Source organism: Ctenocephalides felis, unplaced genomic scaffold (assembly GCF_003426905.1).
Source record: "Ctenocephalides felis isolate EL2017-DRISC unplaced genomic scaffold, ASM342690v1 CF-g0.4_SCAFFOLD_00845, whole genome shotgun sequence".
NCBI classification, from domain to species: Eukaryota; Metazoa; Arthropoda; class Insecta; order Siphonaptera; family Pulicidae; genus Ctenocephalides; species Ctenocephalides felis.
Window position 1 is genome coordinate 3709333 of NW_020536999.1, and position 19154 is coordinate 3728486.

Below are 19154 nucleotides of genomic sequence, written 5' to 3' on the forward strand. Positions count from 1 at the left end.
AAAAAAAAATCCATGTAAGTTTTGAAAAAAAAAATCCAAGTTTTCACAAAATATCACTATTTTTAACTTCCCGTAGGGTAAGTTATTGTAATGGGCCCGAAAATCGAAATTCAAATTTTTTACACATTTCTCGACGTTTTGAAGGTTTCTGAACGTTTTGGCATACCTCAGAAAAAATGGATATGTGTGTGTGTGTATTTGTATGTATGAATACAAATTTCCAGTCACGTTTTCGACGCACAGATCAACCGATTTGAATGATTCAAAAACATTCGATTTCTATTGATAGGGAAAAGAGCTGATTAGTTTTTGGCGAAGGCAGGTCCCCACCGTTTCCGGAGATACGGAGCAAAGAGTGCAGAAATAGAAATCGACTTTTTTGAGAGAACGGAGTATCCGATTTGAATGATCTAAACAACATTCAATTAGTAATGATTGGGAGAAGTGTTTTATTTAGTTTTGGCAAAGGCAGGCCCGGCCATTTCGAAGATACGGAGCTAAATATGTACAAAATGGCAGTTTTTGAGAGAACTAAGCTTCCGATTTAAATGATTCAAAGAACTTTCTGCTTGTCTTAACAAAATAATTAATTTTGGGAAAAAATTGTATATATTTTTTTTTTCTTAGTTTTTTTTGTATATCGAAAATAATTCAGATTTTATTTTTAATTCTGACTATAGTTCTAATATACTTTAAAAAAAAAAACAAATAATTTCAACTTTGCAATTCCAGTTTATATAATTCTTATAAATTCAGACAATGTTACAATATTTCTAATAATCTATTTGAAAACATTTAATATTCCTCAAACATATTTCGTTACGACGGTACGGGAAGTTCCCAGCAATTTGCCTTAAGGCACGATGCCATACACCCCACTAGTCCTATTTTTTTTCAATATTCAAGTTCCTTAAATACTTTCAAAATTTTTAAAAATGTTTAAAATATCAAAAATTTCAAAAAAATTTTTTCTTTTTTGAGATCAAATTCACTTTACGGTACGGAAAGTTCCAGCAATTTGCCCTTAAAACATGATGCCATTAGATGCCCTAGTTTCCACTATTATTCGGAAAGATAATAAAAGAAATTTGAGAAATATTTAGTCGTTTTTTTTTATAGCATTTTCACAAAAAGTGCTTATTTGGATTCTACAGATGCTCTTTACCCTTATAAATCAAAATTGCGCAAAGTCTCACGAAAGTTATTTCAAAATTTGTCCTATTTGAAGATGGAAGTATTTTCCAAAAAATTCGTAGACTGTATGTCTTGCAGAACTTGTTTAATAAATTAAACACTATTTTAATTCAATTCAATTTATTTTTCCGAATAATGTAGCGGAGTACGGAAATCACAATGATATCGATTCACTGATAAAAGTTACTATCGACCTGAACAGTTAGAATCCCAAATCTATCTATTGAATGCTAGTTACTGCTGCTACTGATAATATACTGGGCAGCAGTGTTGCCTAGTGTGACAAAAGTAATGGTGTTACCATATACAATTCTTTCCAGAAGATTACTTATCAGCCATTTTACAGTCAAAAATTAAAAAAAAGGCATTTTTTATTCTACTAAAACATTAAAAAAATGAAACAGTTGCACCAATAATAGCAAATCTTCAACGTACTTTATTTTTAACATTATCTCTTTTTTTCCCAGATCCAATGGTCTCGGTCCAGTCCTCTCCGGCAACACCAGCTACCCAGTAATAACTGTCCACCAGTAACATCTGCCACTCGAGCCAAGCCAAGACGTTCTGGTCCAGTTTGAATCTTCCTTCGGGTTTGGGATGTGCCACGGTTTTGTATCCAGAAGCAGCGGCTCTTCATGCAGCTTCGATCATCGGACTGGACATTACTTGGTCTGGTCGAGGTTGAGAGTGAAAAATTGTACAATTATGTTTCGTTGAAATTGCTGACAAGGCTTTTAGGAATATTAAGGTCTGCTGAAGTGGAACATACAGATACAGATAGGTGCTTAAGTAATAATAATAATTTGGTTATACTCATAAAATTTGATTGAAATTGATTGATGAGTATGATTGTTAATTGTTATTTTGATAATACATTCCAAAGATTTGATAAATTTATTTTTTTTTAACTTCCCCTAGGGTAAGTATAGTAATCGCAAAAAAAATTGAAAATGAAAATTTTTATATCTTTAACGTATCAGAGGTTTCTGAATATTTTGGCATACCTTAAAAAACATTGATGTGTGTGTGCGATTTGAATAACTCAAAAAACATTCTATTAATAAGGAGATGTGCTGATTCGTTTTTATCAAAGGCAGGTCCAGCCATTTCGGAGATACGGAGCAAAAAGTGCCAAAAACGGTAACTCAGTTTTTAAGACAACGTAGCGTCCGATTTGAATGATTCAAAAAACATTTCATTTTAATTGACGAAATGAAGAACTGTATAAAGTTTTGACAAGGCAGTTCTAACAGTTTTGGAGATCCAATAAAAAAAGTGAAAATGAATGCCATTTGTAAGTCTAAAATGTTCATTAGACATATGCACATCCAATTATCAGATTTTTTTAGAGATTTTGATAATAAGTACAAATTTTGTTTACATTCTTATGGGTTCCGCACCAATGTTTATTAGTTAGACTGCGACGCGGCGCTTACGCGCTCCGATTTTTCAGCTCTACGTAGCTAACGCAGTGCGATTGTTTTGGAAAAAAGTTTGAAAAAATTCCCGGCCGGATTTTTGGATTTTTATTTTTTCTGAAATTAATCACGTGACCAATTTTCAAGGATTTTTGGATTTTCTTCCCTCTCCTCCCCCTCCCCCAACAAACATCGCGTGTATTTTTAGTTACGAGAAAAAATTGTACATTTTTTTATTTTTTCTAAAATTAATCACGTGACCGATTTTTTTTAAGGATTTTTGGATTTTCCTCCCCTCCCCCCACTTTTATTTTTAGTTACGAGAAAAAATTATACATTTTTTTATTCTAAAATTAATCACGTGACCGATTTTCAAGGATTTTTGGATTTTCTTCCCCTCCCCCAACAAACATCGCATGTATTTTTAGTTACGGAAAAAAAATTTTTTCTGAAATAAATCACGTGACCGATTTTTTTTAAGGATTTTTGGATTTTCCTCCCCCTCCCCCAACAAAGATCGCATGTATTTTTAGTTACGGAAAAAAATTGTACGTTTTTCTATTTTTTCTGAAATTAATCACGTGACCGATTTTTAAGGATTTTTGGATTTTTCTCCCCCTCCTGCAACAAACATCGCGTGTATTTTTAGTTACGAGAAAAAATTGTACATTTTTTTACTTTTCTGAAATTAATCACGTGACCGATTTTTTTAAAGATTTTTGGATACCTTTCCCCCTCCCCCTCCCCCATCAAGCATCAAGTGTATTTTTAGTTACGAGAAAAAATCGTACATTTTTTTATTTTTTCTGAAATTAATCACGTGACCGATTTTTAATGATTTTTGGATTTCCCTCTCCCTCCCACATCAAACATCAAGTGTATTTTCAGTAACGTGAAAAATTGTACATTTTGTTTATTTTCTGAAATTAATCACGTGACCGATTTTTAAGGATTTTTGGATATACCTCCCCCTCTCCCTCCCTCATCAAACATCAAGTGTATTTTTTGTGACGAGAAAAAATTGTAAAATTTTTAATTTTTTCTGAAAATGTTTGGATTTTTTAAAAAAAATCAGGTAAAAAATAAATGCATTTGATATATTACTATATCCCATCCCTCCCCCACGTGATTTTTTGCCAAAGCCTCTCCTCTTTCCCCGAAAAACGTCACGTGATTAATGAACGCCCCCCAAGTCAATTTTTTGCAAAAATCTATTTTTTTTTCAGTTTTCACAAAATTTTCAAGGTTTTTTTAAAAAAAAATAATTTTTGGTGCGGGATGTTGCAGCAATCTGTCCATTAATCACGTGAAACTTTTAGGGGAAGGAGGCATTTGACAAAAAATCACGTGATTTTTGTCAAACCTCCCCTTCCGCTAAAACGTCACGTGATTAACGAACGCCCCCACAAGTCAATTTTTTTCAAAAATCTATTTTTTTCAGTATTCACAAAATTTTCAAGGTTTTTTTTAAAAAAAAATAATTTTTGGTACGGGAAGTTGCAGCAATCTGTCTATTAATCACGTGAGGCTTTTAGGGCGAGGGGAGATTTGTCAAAAAATCACAAAATATGACGTGGGGGAAGGAAAGGGTGTAGTAAGATAGCACGTGTATTTATTTTTTACCTAGATGTTAAAAAAATCACAAATTTTACGATTTTTTCGTGAGTTCGAAAAATTCGATCGCAAAAGTTTGCATAACTAAAAATACACGTGATGTTTGGTGAAGGAGGGCGCTTTTAGAGGTTTGGGTGGGTTTCAAAATTCCTAAAAAAATCGATCACGTGATTAAATGATTAATCCCGACGTCCCGTTCACGTATATATCTGGAAACTCATGCAACTTGCCTTAAGACAAAATGCTTTTAAACACCTTCATCAATCGATTTTTATAAACTGATTTGAAAAAATATTTTTATTCATTAAAACATTTTACAGTTATCATACGCTAATACATATATACAGTTTCCCATCTTCAAACAGTTCTTGATTTGCCAAAAAAATTGAACATTGTTTCAAAATTTGGCAAGATTCATAATAAAACAATCAAGTTCCTTTAAATGTTATCATTATATAAATATGCAAATACAATAAATAATTTACTACAAAACAAAGAAATATAAAACAAATACAAAGACGGCTATGCAACCGGCTGCTGCTTTTACGTACAAAGATTTGGTGTTAAGATAAGTCGCGTCCTTTTGTACTTTTGGACAACATCGAGAGGTTTTTGGTTTTTGTATCCAATTCTGGAAGAAATAAATATATAATGTAATATATATATATATATATATATATATATATACATTATCTTCTTTACCTGATAGGACAGTTCCCTCTGTAGAACATCATCAATGTTCTGGACCATGATTCGTTGTACGTCCTGCAGTTGATTATTGATACTGCTCATGTTTCGACGTGCTCTGTTGTCTGTGAAAACTTTTCTTGCTTTCTGAATGTACGTATCAATTCTATCTATGATGTGTAGGGCCTTGTTACAGTATTCACCTGGAAGTAATATTGCAATTGGAAGTGAAACTTGGGGAGGGAAAAATAGAAATTGATATTGTGAGAGAATGCAAGGTTGTTTGAAAGTATTGCCTGAAAATTTTGTAAGGAAGTCTAGAAAGGTTGCAGAATGTCTGAAAATTTGTAAAGACATCTAGAACGCTTGTAGGTTGTCTGAAACTATATCATAATATTTGATGATTTTTAATATTCATTATTTTGCAACAATGTTTCATAATTAATGCTAACATTAAGTATTTTAACATAATTTGAATTTTTTTTAATATTAAACAGCTTTTCAAAAAATTGGATTTTTGATTAGATATTTTCTATGTAACTCAATTCACATTTTTGCATTTTTAAAAGTTAAAAAGCTTTGAGATAATTTTCTTGAACAACTTTTAAAATTTTTTGGCAAATTTTGCTGGAATTTTTGAAATATTTGAATTTGTTTATACATTTGACTATTTTAGTATACTTGGACTATTTTCAATAATTTATAGTAATGGGGTAGTTATAGTAATGCATTTGTGCATTCTCGACGTTTTGAAGGTTTCTGAACATTTTACTGGCATACCCTAAAAAAATAGATGTGCGTGTGTGTGTGAGTTTTGTACGTCCGCATTTTTTCGTCCACGTTTTCGGGCGCACGGATCAACCGATTTGAATAGTTTAAAAAACATTCGATTCGTATTGATAGGGAGATGTGCTGATTAGTATTTGGCAAAGGCAGGTCCAGCCGTTTCGGAGATATGGAGCAAAGAGTGCAAAAAATTCAAATCGAGCTTTTGAGAGAACGGATCATCCAATTTGTATGATCCAAAAAGCATTCAGTTCGTAATGACGGGAGAAGTGGTTATTAGTTTTTGGCAAAGGTAAGCCCAGCGGTTTCGGAGATACAGAGCTAAATGTTAAACAAATGGCAGTTTTTGAGAGAACTAAACGTCCGATTTGAATAATCTAAAAAAACTTTCTGCTTGTTTGAACAAAATCATTGCTTTTGGAAAAAAATTTTGTTGTTTCTAATATTTTTTTTCAAACTATATTTTTGGAATTTTGGATTTAAAATTTAAAAAATCACTCAGGCTAAGCACAGTCTAAGCGCCACTCTGGTACAAATGTTTACCCGAGTGCGTTTAAACTGTTTATATACTGGAGCACATTTCCAATTTTGTGAAAACTATTGAAAAATGTGAAAATGCCGTCAAGCTAAGCACAGTATAAGTGAAAATGTCGAACAGAATTGTTTGAAAATGCGTTTAGATTGTGACTATACGGGAGCACTTTTTCAATTTTGTGCAAATTATGCAACTATTTTTTTTTCTTGAAATTGAATTCGAAATGAAATGACGATTGTTAATGTTCTGGAGATAAATTGATTTATGATTTATGATTCACATTTGATTTGCTCACAATCAGATATAACAAGATAGCAAAAATATATGAAAGTTACAGAGTATTTGTAATAATATATTTGAAAACGTTTAAAATTACTTGAATATTTCATTACGGTACGGGAAATTCCAGCAATTTGCCTTAAGGCACGACGCCATACACCATGAGTTAATTTAAATTTCTGGTTGCACTTTTCTCTATAATATTTTAATTTTCTTCTAACATGAAATCTTTCAAAATTGATTCGTTCTTATAAAAATCATTACACAGACTTAAAAAAAACTATTAAAAATATTTATTCAATTTTAATTCGTACTAAAAAAATTATTTTTGATTTTTTCAACTATTATTCAAACTTTATGCAATGCAACATAAATTCTAATCACTGTTTGGAATTTACAGTGCTTATCAACAAATACTGCAATTGTTTTTGCTAACACGAATAAAGAATGAATTTAATCAATATTGATTAAATGTAAACTAATTCTAGAGAATTAGCATTAAGTAATTTAATCAGCACTACAAGTACTGTGTATGTATTGAAAAAAATTATGATTGCATCATTCGAATGCTGATGTAATGTTTTGTTAGTATTACAAACATTTGATAAAATTTATCAACACGGTTGAATAAACGTGCCTAACACTATTAAACATATATATATATATATATATATATATATATATATATATGTATGTATGTATGTATGTATGTATGTATATTTTTTATATATACTTATTTATTATGTTAGTACCTTTTTGCCATATTGCGAATGAAATTCTTGAGCGATATCTTCCAAAAATACGAATATGCTAAGCGTTTAGAATAATTTCTTTCACATAACACTAGATAACACACTTCATTTCTATTAAATAACTAAAATATAAATTTACACATATTAATTTCATTTAATTTATATATTTTTTATTATATATATTTGATGTCCCAACGTACTGAAAAGATACGGTCCTGTTTCCAAAGTACATCTTGCCGGAGACTGAATACCGAGCTTTCGAAATAATAATTTAGCTTGGTTTTGATATTCTAATATACTCCTTCCAGACTACAACATAAAAATAGTATTTTTAGCTATAATGTAATACATGTTTATTTATTTATTATTTATTTTATTTATATTTTTAGTAACCTGTTCATCTTCTTGCATTGTCGCGGCCAAAGGTAGGCCGTCGACGACGCGAGCTATCATTGTCATTAGCACCATTTTTTTATTTTTATTTTATTTCTATTTCTTTATAATTAATTAATTAATAAAATATATATTCTCTTTAATAAACTGTCCATATGCAAAATATGCAATTCAAAGACACGTCATCGAACTGTCATCTGTCAAATGGAGAAGGCGCTAGTGTCGGGGCTCTGGAAATGGCGCGGGAAATTTGAAAATTGAAATAGAAATAGAAATTGAAATTGAAATTTTAACTTTGTTGTTTTATTTGGGTTTATATAATAATAATATAATTATATTGTTTAAATAATATATTGTTTTGTAGAATATATGAAATTGTGCTGGCAACAATGCAAGTAAGAAGTTCTTTACACATTTCAATAAACACTATTGTAAATCTTACTTGCTTATAAAATATAAATATTCAATTAACTATCATTCATTATATATGAACCACACACACACACAATATAAATATAAATATATATATATATATATATATATATACAATATATCATCCCTATTATTATATATTTATACTTGTTTTATATTGTGGTTATTATCTAATGGGTATTTTGCTATGTATCATATTATACTATATATATTATTTTGTAAATTTTATAATATAACATAAGTTTTTATTATTAACTTCCCGTAGGGTAAGTTACTGTAATGGGCCGAAAATCAGAATTGAAAATTTTTACATTTCTCGACGTTTTGAAGGTTTCTGAACGTTTTGGCATACTTCAGAAAAAATGGTTGTGTGTGTGTGTGTGTGTGTGTGTGTGTATGTATGTGTGGATACAAATTTCCAGTCACGTTTTAGGGCGCACGGATCAACCGATTTGAATGGTTCAAAAAACATCCGATTCCTATTGATAAGGAAAAGAGCTGATTAGTTTTTGGCAAAGGCAGGTCCAGCCGTTTCGGAGATACGGAGCAAAGAGTGCAGAAAATAGAAATCGTATTTTTGAGAGAACGGAGTATCCGATTTAAATGATCTAAAAAACATTCAATTAGTAATGATTGGGAGAAGTGTTTATTAGTTTTTGGCAAAGGCAGGCCCAGCCATTTCGAAGATACGGAGCTAAATATGTAAAAAATGGCAGTTTTTGAGAGAACTAAGCGTCCGATTTGAATGATTCAAAAATCTTTCTGCTTGTCTTAACAAAATAATTGATTTAGAAAAAAAAATTTTGTTTTATTATTATTTTTTTTTTTTTTATTTTTTGTATATCGAAAATAATTCAGATTTGATTTTTAATTCTGACTATAGTTCTAATATACTTTAAACAAATAATCTCAACTTTGCAATTCAGTTTATATAATTCTTATAAATATTAGACTATGTTACAATATTTATAATCTATTTGAAAACATTCAGTATTCCTCGAACATTTCGTTACGGTACGGGAAGTTCCAGCAATTTGCCTTAAGGCACGATGCCACCCACGATGTATTATATATTATTTTGCAAATTTCACAATATAAAATAAGTATTTATTATTTTGTCATTTAAATTATAGCTCTACTAAGGTAAAAGGTATAAAATAGCTCATTTTTTTACCAATTTTGAACTTGCCGCCATATATAAATAGGTATGAAGTGTGTCCCGCTTTGTTTGAATTCCCAAAAAATCACATAAAAATTCAAATAAAATGCAAAATTTATGATATAAATTGTTTTTTTTATCATCTACTATGTGTTATTTTATAAATTTTGATTACCAAAATAAGTATTTATCGATTTTTTTACATTTAAATTATAGTTTATTTCCAAACCATTACCTTTCCACCTTTCCTGCTCACCTACGCAAAATTTTCACCGAGCGTCCTCTATCGCATTTGTCAAACCCGTCGCATTGAAAGTTCCAACAAAGCAAAAATTCTACTGACATATTGACATCTTGCTTAATTTTATTATTTCTTGTATACCAATTAACGCCAAGTCACTAACAAAATCGTTCGGTAACAAAAAACGAACCCGAAACAATTATTTATTATGATTTCATAGAAAAAAACAAGTCAAATTCGTGCAGTGTTAATATGTCTGTCAGATCGGGTGCTGCTGTTGTGATGTGTAGAAAATTTTCTATTAACATATGTCCGTGTATTTAGTGTTATATAATTATTAATTGAAGTGATTCAAGATGCAGAATTCGAATTATTCGGAAGGGCCTCAGGATCCGGCTTTTAATTTGTATAATTCGGCAACGGATCAGGTCAGTGCCAGAAATTAGGTTAGATTTTATTTGTGTGTCAAAAAATCAATTGGCAGAAATTGACAAGAGGATTGGACACGTATGGGAATGGAAATTTGGGGACACCTATATAATAATTGATCTCTGACATAAAAGGAATTATTAAAACCTTAGACATGGATTTTTGTAGGTGGTTTATTTGTATTTATATTTGTACAAATCAAGTAACACATCAGATTCTAATTCAATCCAAAATGATATATGTCTATATCCAAAAACATTCCATGCATTTATTTATTCATTTAACCTATCCTACGATAACTCTATCATAGTGCTCAAAGCACTGTATAACTATCATGTAAATGTATCATGTAAATATTTGATAATTTTACATGATACAATTATATGTTCAATGGTAATCCTTCGATCCATTGTATTTCTATTAATCTGGGTGACTGTACATGAAAAATCACTTTAAGAAGGTAGATGTATCGATAAATTTGTTATATGCAAAAAAGTCAATCAATAAATTTACTGAAAAATTTGAAATATTACAAAATTTCACATATCCACAAATGTTCACGATTAAATAAATATTATAATATCAAATGATTACCATAGATAGTTCAGTAAATAATTTATTTGTAATTATTACTACTCTTTCAGAGAAATAAATCAAATCTTTCTGACATTGAAATATCGAGTGGAAATACATGGAAAGCAAATTGCATTTTTGCAAAATTTCAACTACTAAATATTATAAAAATTAAATGAGATATTTTAAAAACTAGTATGTGAATATTAGAAGACTTAGCATTATAATTTTGCCAATATGTACTGTTCGTTAAAATTTTAGGTAAACCTAACCTACCTGACAAGTTACTGAATGAATTAAATTCCACATAAATCGTGAAAACAAATTATAAAATTTGTACAGACAAATTCTTGACAAAATTGTGATTTAGAGATGAAATTTATTCTAATATATCTTTCAGGTTCTATTTGTTGTAGTTTGATCAATTTAATAATTTTTAACTTAAACAATACTGCAATACTGTAATAATTATTTATGGTTTCTACTTATAAGGTAGCTGGATTCTAATTTGTTTTCCATATATTTCCTTTCAATACTTTATCAAAGATTTAATATTAGAAGATTTAGCATTACAATTTTGCCAACACTTTTACTGTTCGTCAAAACTTTAGGTAAACCTAACCCAACATGACCAGTTACTGAATAAATTAAATTTTCCATAAATTGTAAAAGCATACAATAGACTTTGTACAAACAAATTGTGAAGTAAAGATCAAATATATTCTCATATATCACTTAGCATTGTTTTGGTGTTATTCGATCAATATAATGATTTTTAACTTGAACAATATTGTGATATTATAATAATCATTTATGGCTTCTAGTTACAATGCAGCTGGATTCTGATTTGTTTTCAATATATTTCCACTTGATACTTCATCAGAATGATTTCTTTTATTTTTATGAATGAGTAATAATTACAAATAAATATTGCTACTACCATTTATTTGTTTATATTTGTATTACATTTATTTACTATTGTTTAACATTGACATTGGCATTGCAAACATACATTACACATTGTTTGTTGTAATCTTAATTAGATTATAAACAATTTACACAAATAACTATGTTAAACATTTGGTATTATAATATTTATTAAATCTTGAACATTTATAGATTTGGTAATTAATTACTAAAAAAAATTGGACTATTGCCATATTTTACATATATATATGATGATAATTTTGTTGACGTTGATACATATTTGAACATTTTTTTGCAGCCCAATCGTTCAATTAAAAAAAGATTAAATAGAAAAAAAAAATTAAACGTTTCGACACTTGATGTGTGTCATCAATCATTAATCTAAAAAAAACATATTACATAAATAGCAATAGTTGATATTAAATATAAAAATATAAAGAGGAAAAAATTATATACATACCAAACCAGAAAAAACAACAGAAAAAAATTATTATGTAAAATTCATTGAACACTAAAATTGTGTAAAAAAATAATATATACTAATATATAAATAAACGAGAAATTAAATGAGCACATATTGCCCTCCTATATTGTATGTGTTCAATCGCAGTGCATTATGAACACTGATCAAGGTTACGCAGCACGTGCGGTAGAGTGAGTGGAAGCGGGTGTAAGAAATAAAAGAGGAATGAGAAATAGAGTATTTTTACACTATTACTATAGTTTTATCGTTCATTAAATCTTAGAAATTTCCTTTGACAAACTCTAAAAAGATTTATCAAAATCCGAATAACCGTAAGAATTTTATATCTTTAACTGTTAATTACGATAAAAACGACTTGACCGATTTTGGCAAAATGATTGCTAATAATATTTAGTTTTTGTGGAAGGTTTTTATAATTTTTAAAGTAGTACAAAAACAAACTCTTAAAGTTATTTAATTAATTTGGAAGAAAGTCGACCAAATTTTTATTTAACTGTTGATTACAAATAAAAATATAACGATTAATGAGTAAAATAAAATTTAGCTTTATAATAACAGTATAAAAATTATAATGTATATACAGAAAATTCATCACCATATCATGATACCCTGATACTATGGATTATTGAATTTTCTACTTTTAACTCTAAAATTAACAAATCATAAGTACTTCTTACTCTATAATGTTTTCGATTCAATTGGTTTAGTTTTTATTTTTTTTTTATTTTTAGTTTCCACTGAATGAAGGCGAAACGTATGGATTTTAAATTTATTTCTTGAAGGATATTTATATTTTTTATAAATTTCGTTCTAAATAAATTATAATCGTTGGAATTTCAGACGAGAATGAAAACTAGACAAATGAGATGTATTGATTGTTAAATTTTAATTATAGAAAATCGAAATTTTGGAGAGATATTAATTAAGCGAAATTTGGGCAATTTAAAAAAAATTCTCTGCTGCATCTTATATCTGCAAAATATGATACTGAATCGTATATATATTTTTAGAGATGTTTTTTTTAAGAAATCCTTAAACTGTGAATGTAACTTCAAAAAAAACACTAACAAAATCCGATTTGCTAATTCACCTTCAAGTCATTCTGAATCGTTTGACACCAAAATTTATAAGCTCGATAAGAACTTGATTTAGAAGTAATGATTTTTTCTGAAAAGTTAAGAACTCAATTCTTATTAAATCGATTATTCGGGTCAAAATTCCATATACATACAGTTTAAAGAATTCTTAACAAGTCGTTTAATCATTTCATTCTAATCTTTCCTGTTTTGCATCCAAAAATATTTGCAATTCGTCGCTCGAATTGCAAACAATTCGCAGATTATTGTTGTTTTTTTTTCGCATATCGACATTCTTGTGTGTATTGAGAAAAATAATAACAAAGTACAAATATTTCAGATATATTTATTGTTTTGATAAGAAAGTTTGTTTTTACTTTTTGTGACATTAACGGCATGTGATATTAAATATTTAAATATATACATGTGAGTGTATATTTTTCTTATCTGGCAATACTATTGTGTATATTTCTTCTTATCGGGCAATATCGATTCAGTGTACGAATGAAATATGAATCAGGAAATATACTTGATTTTCAGTATTTATTTCTTTTTTAATTATGTTTAACAAGGTGTTATATATATTTTTTTATTTGGATTCATCAGAATGATATTATATCACTCATAGAACTACTGTCCACAGATTTATTTCCTAAACTTATTCTTCTCCCAAAATAGAAAGAGGTCACTTATTAATGTAATTTTTTTTGAAAAAAATTTCATTTTGTATCGATATACTTAGATGCTAATTTCTGTCGAGGTTCTCATAACTTAGAAAATATTTATTAACTTTTGTAATCGTCCAAAAATCGAAAGTAAAAATTTTTGCATATTTTCACGTTTTAGAAGTTTCTGAACATTTTGGCATACCTCAGAAAAAATGGATGTGTGTGCGTGTTTTTTTTGTACATCGAAGGAAATTCATTTATGAATCCCAAAGTAAGTCTGGGTATGTCGACTAAAACCTCTACGTTAGGTATCACTTCGTGGGGGGAGGATCTAGAATGTTATCATTCTATGTGTGTGTGTGCGTGCGTGAAAAAAAACATTCAGTTTGTAATGATGAGAAGGAAGTATTATGAGTTTTTTGGCAAACACAGATCCAGCCGTTTCAGCTAAATGTGCTAAAATTGGCTTTTTTGAGAGAACCTAAGCATCCGATATGAATGATTCAAAAACTTTCTGCTTGATTGACGAAACAATTGCTTTTGAAAAAAAAAAGTTCATTTTGTTTTAATTCTAAAGCATATTTTTTTCAACTAAATTTTCTTTTATAGGAATATTTAATTATGGTACGGGAGGCTCCAGCAATTTGTCGTGAGGCACGATGCCATACAGTTTTTATTTCTTATTGTCTGCCCACTGCAGCAATTATGTTTTGCAAGTTTTACAAGATAATGCCTTGAAGTCATTTACAATTATAAATTCACGTTCTAAGCTTAACTTCCCCCAAGCACCGATGATGCTTCCTTGTGGTACTCCTGTGTTGATATTTATTCTTAAAATAATTATGCGGTTTCTAAAATCGTTACGATTCATTATCAATCATATCCATAAGTTGTGTTATTTGATTTTATTTATTTATTTGACATATGCAGTGGAATCCTGTCATAACTATCATGTGTATAACTCAAATGTCCACATATTTTAATGTAAAATTGAATGGGTTTTTATTATTTTATTTGCCTATCAGTTTGTATGAAGCAACATTCGGTACAAGTTAACTGATCACCATAGATAAACAAGTATAAATAGATGGCAAAACAATTTTAATTCTTGCAGCATATCAAAGAGGTCGCCCGTCAACCGTAGCACGTAAATTTACTTCTGGGTTCAATTCTAGGATAAGATTTATATAAATATCTAGAATCTACAATAGAAAAGATAAACCTGATTAATTTGACTAAAATCACAAATATGTTGTAAAAAATATATATTGAGAAAAAATTAAACATTTTTTTCATTTAATATATAAAATTGGTTCTTAAACGTTTAAAGTACGTGTACTATATCTAGACAAGCTGTGTTTTAAAACAAACGCTGATTTTGAAGCATCATCTGTGATATGCTGAACACACTCATACAGAGTAAAGCGCATTTGTTCTATGTTTATCTCCAATGGTGATCACTTAGTGTCAACCATCCTTGAAAATATTCGCATTCATCAATTACAATTGACTCCAAGTATTGCCCGATTTTACTATTCAAATATTATTTTCACCTACCACAAATATTCCCAAATTTTATTCTTAAAGCGCCTTCTAGGTGCTATTATAGGTCCATTACCATTACCATCACCCCATTTTTTCATCTATTTACAGTCCCGGTCAGCTAACAACATCCATCACCAATCAGCGCCCCCGACCGCCAATAATTGGTTCACGGGCGTCAATCATCATCAAGTGCAACATCCAAGCAATCATTTCCATCAACAGCATGCGGTGATGAATCAGCAACACTATCATCAACAACAAGATCCGCCGCAATCGTTAGGCGGCGCTAGTAACTTTGTTGGTTATCAGCAGATAAATAATCCGCCGCCAGGACGGACGACGACGTCGTTGCATGGCCAGACGGCGCAGTTAAATAATACATATAGTGTGGGTTTGGATTTTTTTATTAGTCTAGAATATGTAGATTGAAGGGCACGCCTAGTGTGAAATTTTAAAAAGATCGAATTTTGAATTTTTCCATATTTCGATAGGTTGTAACTTTAAAAATAGCATACTAAAATTTTAAATCGATATCTTAAATAGTTTTTAAGTTACAGCCATTTAAAACAGTATGTATTAGAGATGGGCTTATCATATCCGAAGCCGGATCGGTTAAAATTTGACTCCGCTTCATGATGGAGTTATATCCGCTTAACAACTCCACAACTCCGACATTTTTGAAACCTAATACCCGACACAAATGTGTTCCCTAGTGTGTTGTTAACATATCTAAGGATTTTTTAAGACTTTGGAAATAGTTACAATAGTTCAAACTAGAGATGGGTTTATCATATCCGAAGCCGGTTCGACTCGGATTTGACTCCGCTTCATCGTGGAGTTATATCCGCTTAACAACTCCACGACTCCGATAATTTTGAAACCGAAATACTCGATGCAAATGTGTTCTAATGTGCGTTGTTTATGTATCTAAGGATTTGTTGAAATCCCATTAATTATTAGAAATAAAAATTTATGAATAAATATCAATAAAATAATTTTTCTGAAAAAATAAACAAATAAACGAATAAATGACAGATTGTAAAATTTTTCGGTCAACCAGATGATCGACTCAGTGACTCGTAATTTTAGCAGTGTTGACCAAAGTAAAAACGCAAAACTTGAGAATCAAAATCAATTTAATTATTTCCTTTTGAGGAGAAAATAATTGATTTTTTGGATTAATTTTATATAAAAATTATGTAATAAACTTTGTAATAAAAGCAAAATATAATACTTCTGCTTTCAAAATTTATCTTCTGCTATTTCCATTTGAGAATTAATATTATATCGTGTAGTTCGATTAGCATATTATTACTTTTACACAATTATATAATTGTGTAAAAGTAATAATATAATACTGAATATTTTTTGCTGCTTAAATACTAATGATATCACTGACAAAATTTGTACTCTAAAGTATTGTTATTTTAGGCTATGGAAAAACCAGATTGAATCAATGTATTTGTTTCGTATATTTTTGGGTGGTATATCCTGATTGCCGTCATTCGCGGCCAAATATTGTCCTAGTTAGAAATATCACCCCTTACTATTCAATAAATTATACATTGGAGCTATTCACACATGAACATAATTTCATTGTTCTGTATCTTTGAAGTAATATTTTGTCTTTTCTGGGAAAAAAACGTATACCTAAAAGGTCATAAAACTGCCTGTGAGACAAGAAAGTGACCGCTTCCTTCCCAAAGCAAAAACGACAAAAGCAATAATAATAATAAGCATAGCATAAGCAAACATATTCAAAAAATTGTATATTCTCTCTTCAAAAATAATTACAAAAATGATTTTGATTCCCAAGTTTTTTGTCAATTTGAGATTTGTATGCATAAAATAGTAATTATTAGTATTAATAAAATTAAGAAAAATGTTTGAACTATTTGTAAACTATTTCCAAAGTCTTAATAAATCCTTAGATATGTTAACGATAAACTAAAGAACACATTTGTGTCAAGTATTATGTTTCAAAATTTGTCGGAGTTGTGGAGTTGTTAAGTGGATATAACTCCTCTCTGAAGCGGAGTCAAATTTTAACCGATCCGGCTTCGGATATGATAAGCCCATCTCTAGTATATAGTATAACGATTATTTTATCTTTAAACGCGTTTTTCTCGGAACACGTTTTTTTCGAAATTGCTGGAGTGATTACTCGGAGACAAATAATCCGATCGCTATCAATTTTTTTTGCATCTCCTCTATATAGTTCTACATGCGATGACTCTCCAGTTTTTTGATCTGATCAAAAACGACCAGAATTTTGGGAAAAATTTAACTTTTTTTTTCAACGTGCCGCCATTTTGTTGATTTTCAATTTTTTTGTTAGCCCGAGGGTCATCGTCATCGAAGGCAGCAATCACCTGCGCAGTGGAGGACATTTTTTGGTGCCGCCGGAGATCGCGTGTCATTTCAAAAATATTTAATATTTTATTTCAAAAATTTTGCCGTATATTCTCAAAACATGTATAAATGCACCCTCAAAGGATTCATAAGTTTTTCTTTTTTTTAATTCCCAAAAATGGCTTTTTTTAGGTTGTCACACAAGGCGTGCCCCTTAAGTGGTCTGATCTTAGATTATTAAGCTGGTTTTGTTTTTACAGATCGCGAATAAACAGTATGTCCAGCAACATTACCTCAACCTCAACTCCAACTGCAACCTCAGCAGCACAATTGGATGCAACAGCAAAATTTCACAAACTCTAACTTTCAGCAAAATCCATCGATACCACAACAAGAACCAAAAACAAGACGATCCATGGGATTGGGGCTGGGAGGACAATTCCAAAAATGCAAACAGGAAACCGATGCCACCAAAAGCACCAACGGAAAACACTACCAGTATACAAGATCAAATAAGAGATCAAGCGGATGCCATAATCTCCAGTTTTGGACAAGCCAACGACGCGTCCTGGAATTGGTCTTTTAACGATGCCAAAAAGGAGTCACAAATAGGAAATAATAAACCATTAGCAAATGCGCCCCCAAAAATTGGCCAGAATAGTCCCAGGAATATTTCCAGTTTGCAGAACGTTTCTAGAAGATCCAGTGGATCGAGTACCGGAGTACAAGGGGAAAATTTTAATACACCACCAACGATGATGCTTACAAACCAAGCTTTGGATAACCTCAATCAAGGTGTTAAGAATTTATCTTTGCAAAATCATGATAGGGGTAATGTGGAAGTTGTCAGTAGTCAGAATTCAGTGGTGCAACCAGGACCTCCTAAAACTAGTAACGTCTTACCTCCGATGTCAGGTCCTGGTAATATGTCGTTAGAAGAGCTGGTCAGATGTCACATAGAACTGCTAATAGAAACATTACAGCGGCGCAAAGTCAAAATATTATGCCTGTACAAAACTTTATGCAGCCAAGTTTTGACACACACTTACACTTTACCTGATACTAGCCAAAACATCGGTTTAAACCAAATGAAGTCAGTGAAATCTGAATCTCTCCTCAATTTAGAGCCTGCAAATGCATAAACCAAAACACTTTTCCTGTTTCCCAGCTCAGTTGGATAGTACGAGTAAGAATCACCAGACACCACATCATCAATCTTTAGAATCTAATTTTACCAACCAGCCTGCAAATTTGTCGGTTCAACAAAACCAGGAACAGGATTTGGTCAATCAGTTTACAATGAGCAACCCCAAAATATATTAACTAGTCAAAATGTTTCTGAAATTGAAACCGGAGCCTGAATCAGAGTATGTTTGTCCAGCACAATTATGGTGGACATGATCACGAAAACTTTGAAATTAGCGTTGGACAAGATTTTTCGGAATGAAGATAGGCGAAATTTGCAGAATTTTGAACCACAAGAAGATAAAACCGCGGTTGTGAATCGTCGATAATATTAGGCAGAAAATCCGAACGCGATTTTTTCAACCTATTGCTCCACAACCTACTTCTGTAGAGGTAAATATTTATATGATAAATTTATTTTTGCA

General features: G+C 30.4%; 1 protein-coding gene and 1 pseudogene across 1 annotated transcript; one reads left to right on the top strand and one right to left on the bottom strand.

The window, feature by feature from the left end:
* Positions 1 to 4589: 4589 nt before the first annotated feature.
* LOC113363913 lies at positions 4590 to 7733 on the bottom strand (annotated as a pseudogene).
* Positions 7734 to 9696: 1963 nt separating this feature from the next.
* On the top strand, positions 9697 to 18686 carry LOC113364320. Its single transcript, XM_026606809.1, has 3 exons — positions 9697 to 9918; positions 15301 to 15579; positions 17805 to 18686. Exons 1-3 carry the CDS (start codon positions 9847 to 9849, stop codon positions 18684 to 18686), a joined length of 1233 nt encoding a protein of 410 aa, XP_026462594.1. The 5' UTR covers positions 9697 to 9846.
* The last annotated feature ends 468 nt before the right edge of the window (positions 18687 to 19154 follow it).

Excerpts from the sequence above, each read along its gene's own strand:
- LOC113364320 (XM_026606809.1), top strand. The coding sequence starts at position 9,847 with ATGCAGAATTCGAATTATTCGGAAGGGCCTCAGGATCCGGCTTTTAAT. Across the intron at positions 9,919-15,300 it reads ATAATTCGGCAACGGATCAG|TCCCGGTCAGCTAACAACAT; the intron begins GTCAGTGCCAGA and ends ATCTATTTACAG. Across the intron at positions 15,580-17,804 it reads AGTTAAATAATACATATAGT|ATCGCGAATAAACAGTATGT; the intron begins GTGGGTTTGGAT and ends TTGTTTTTACAG.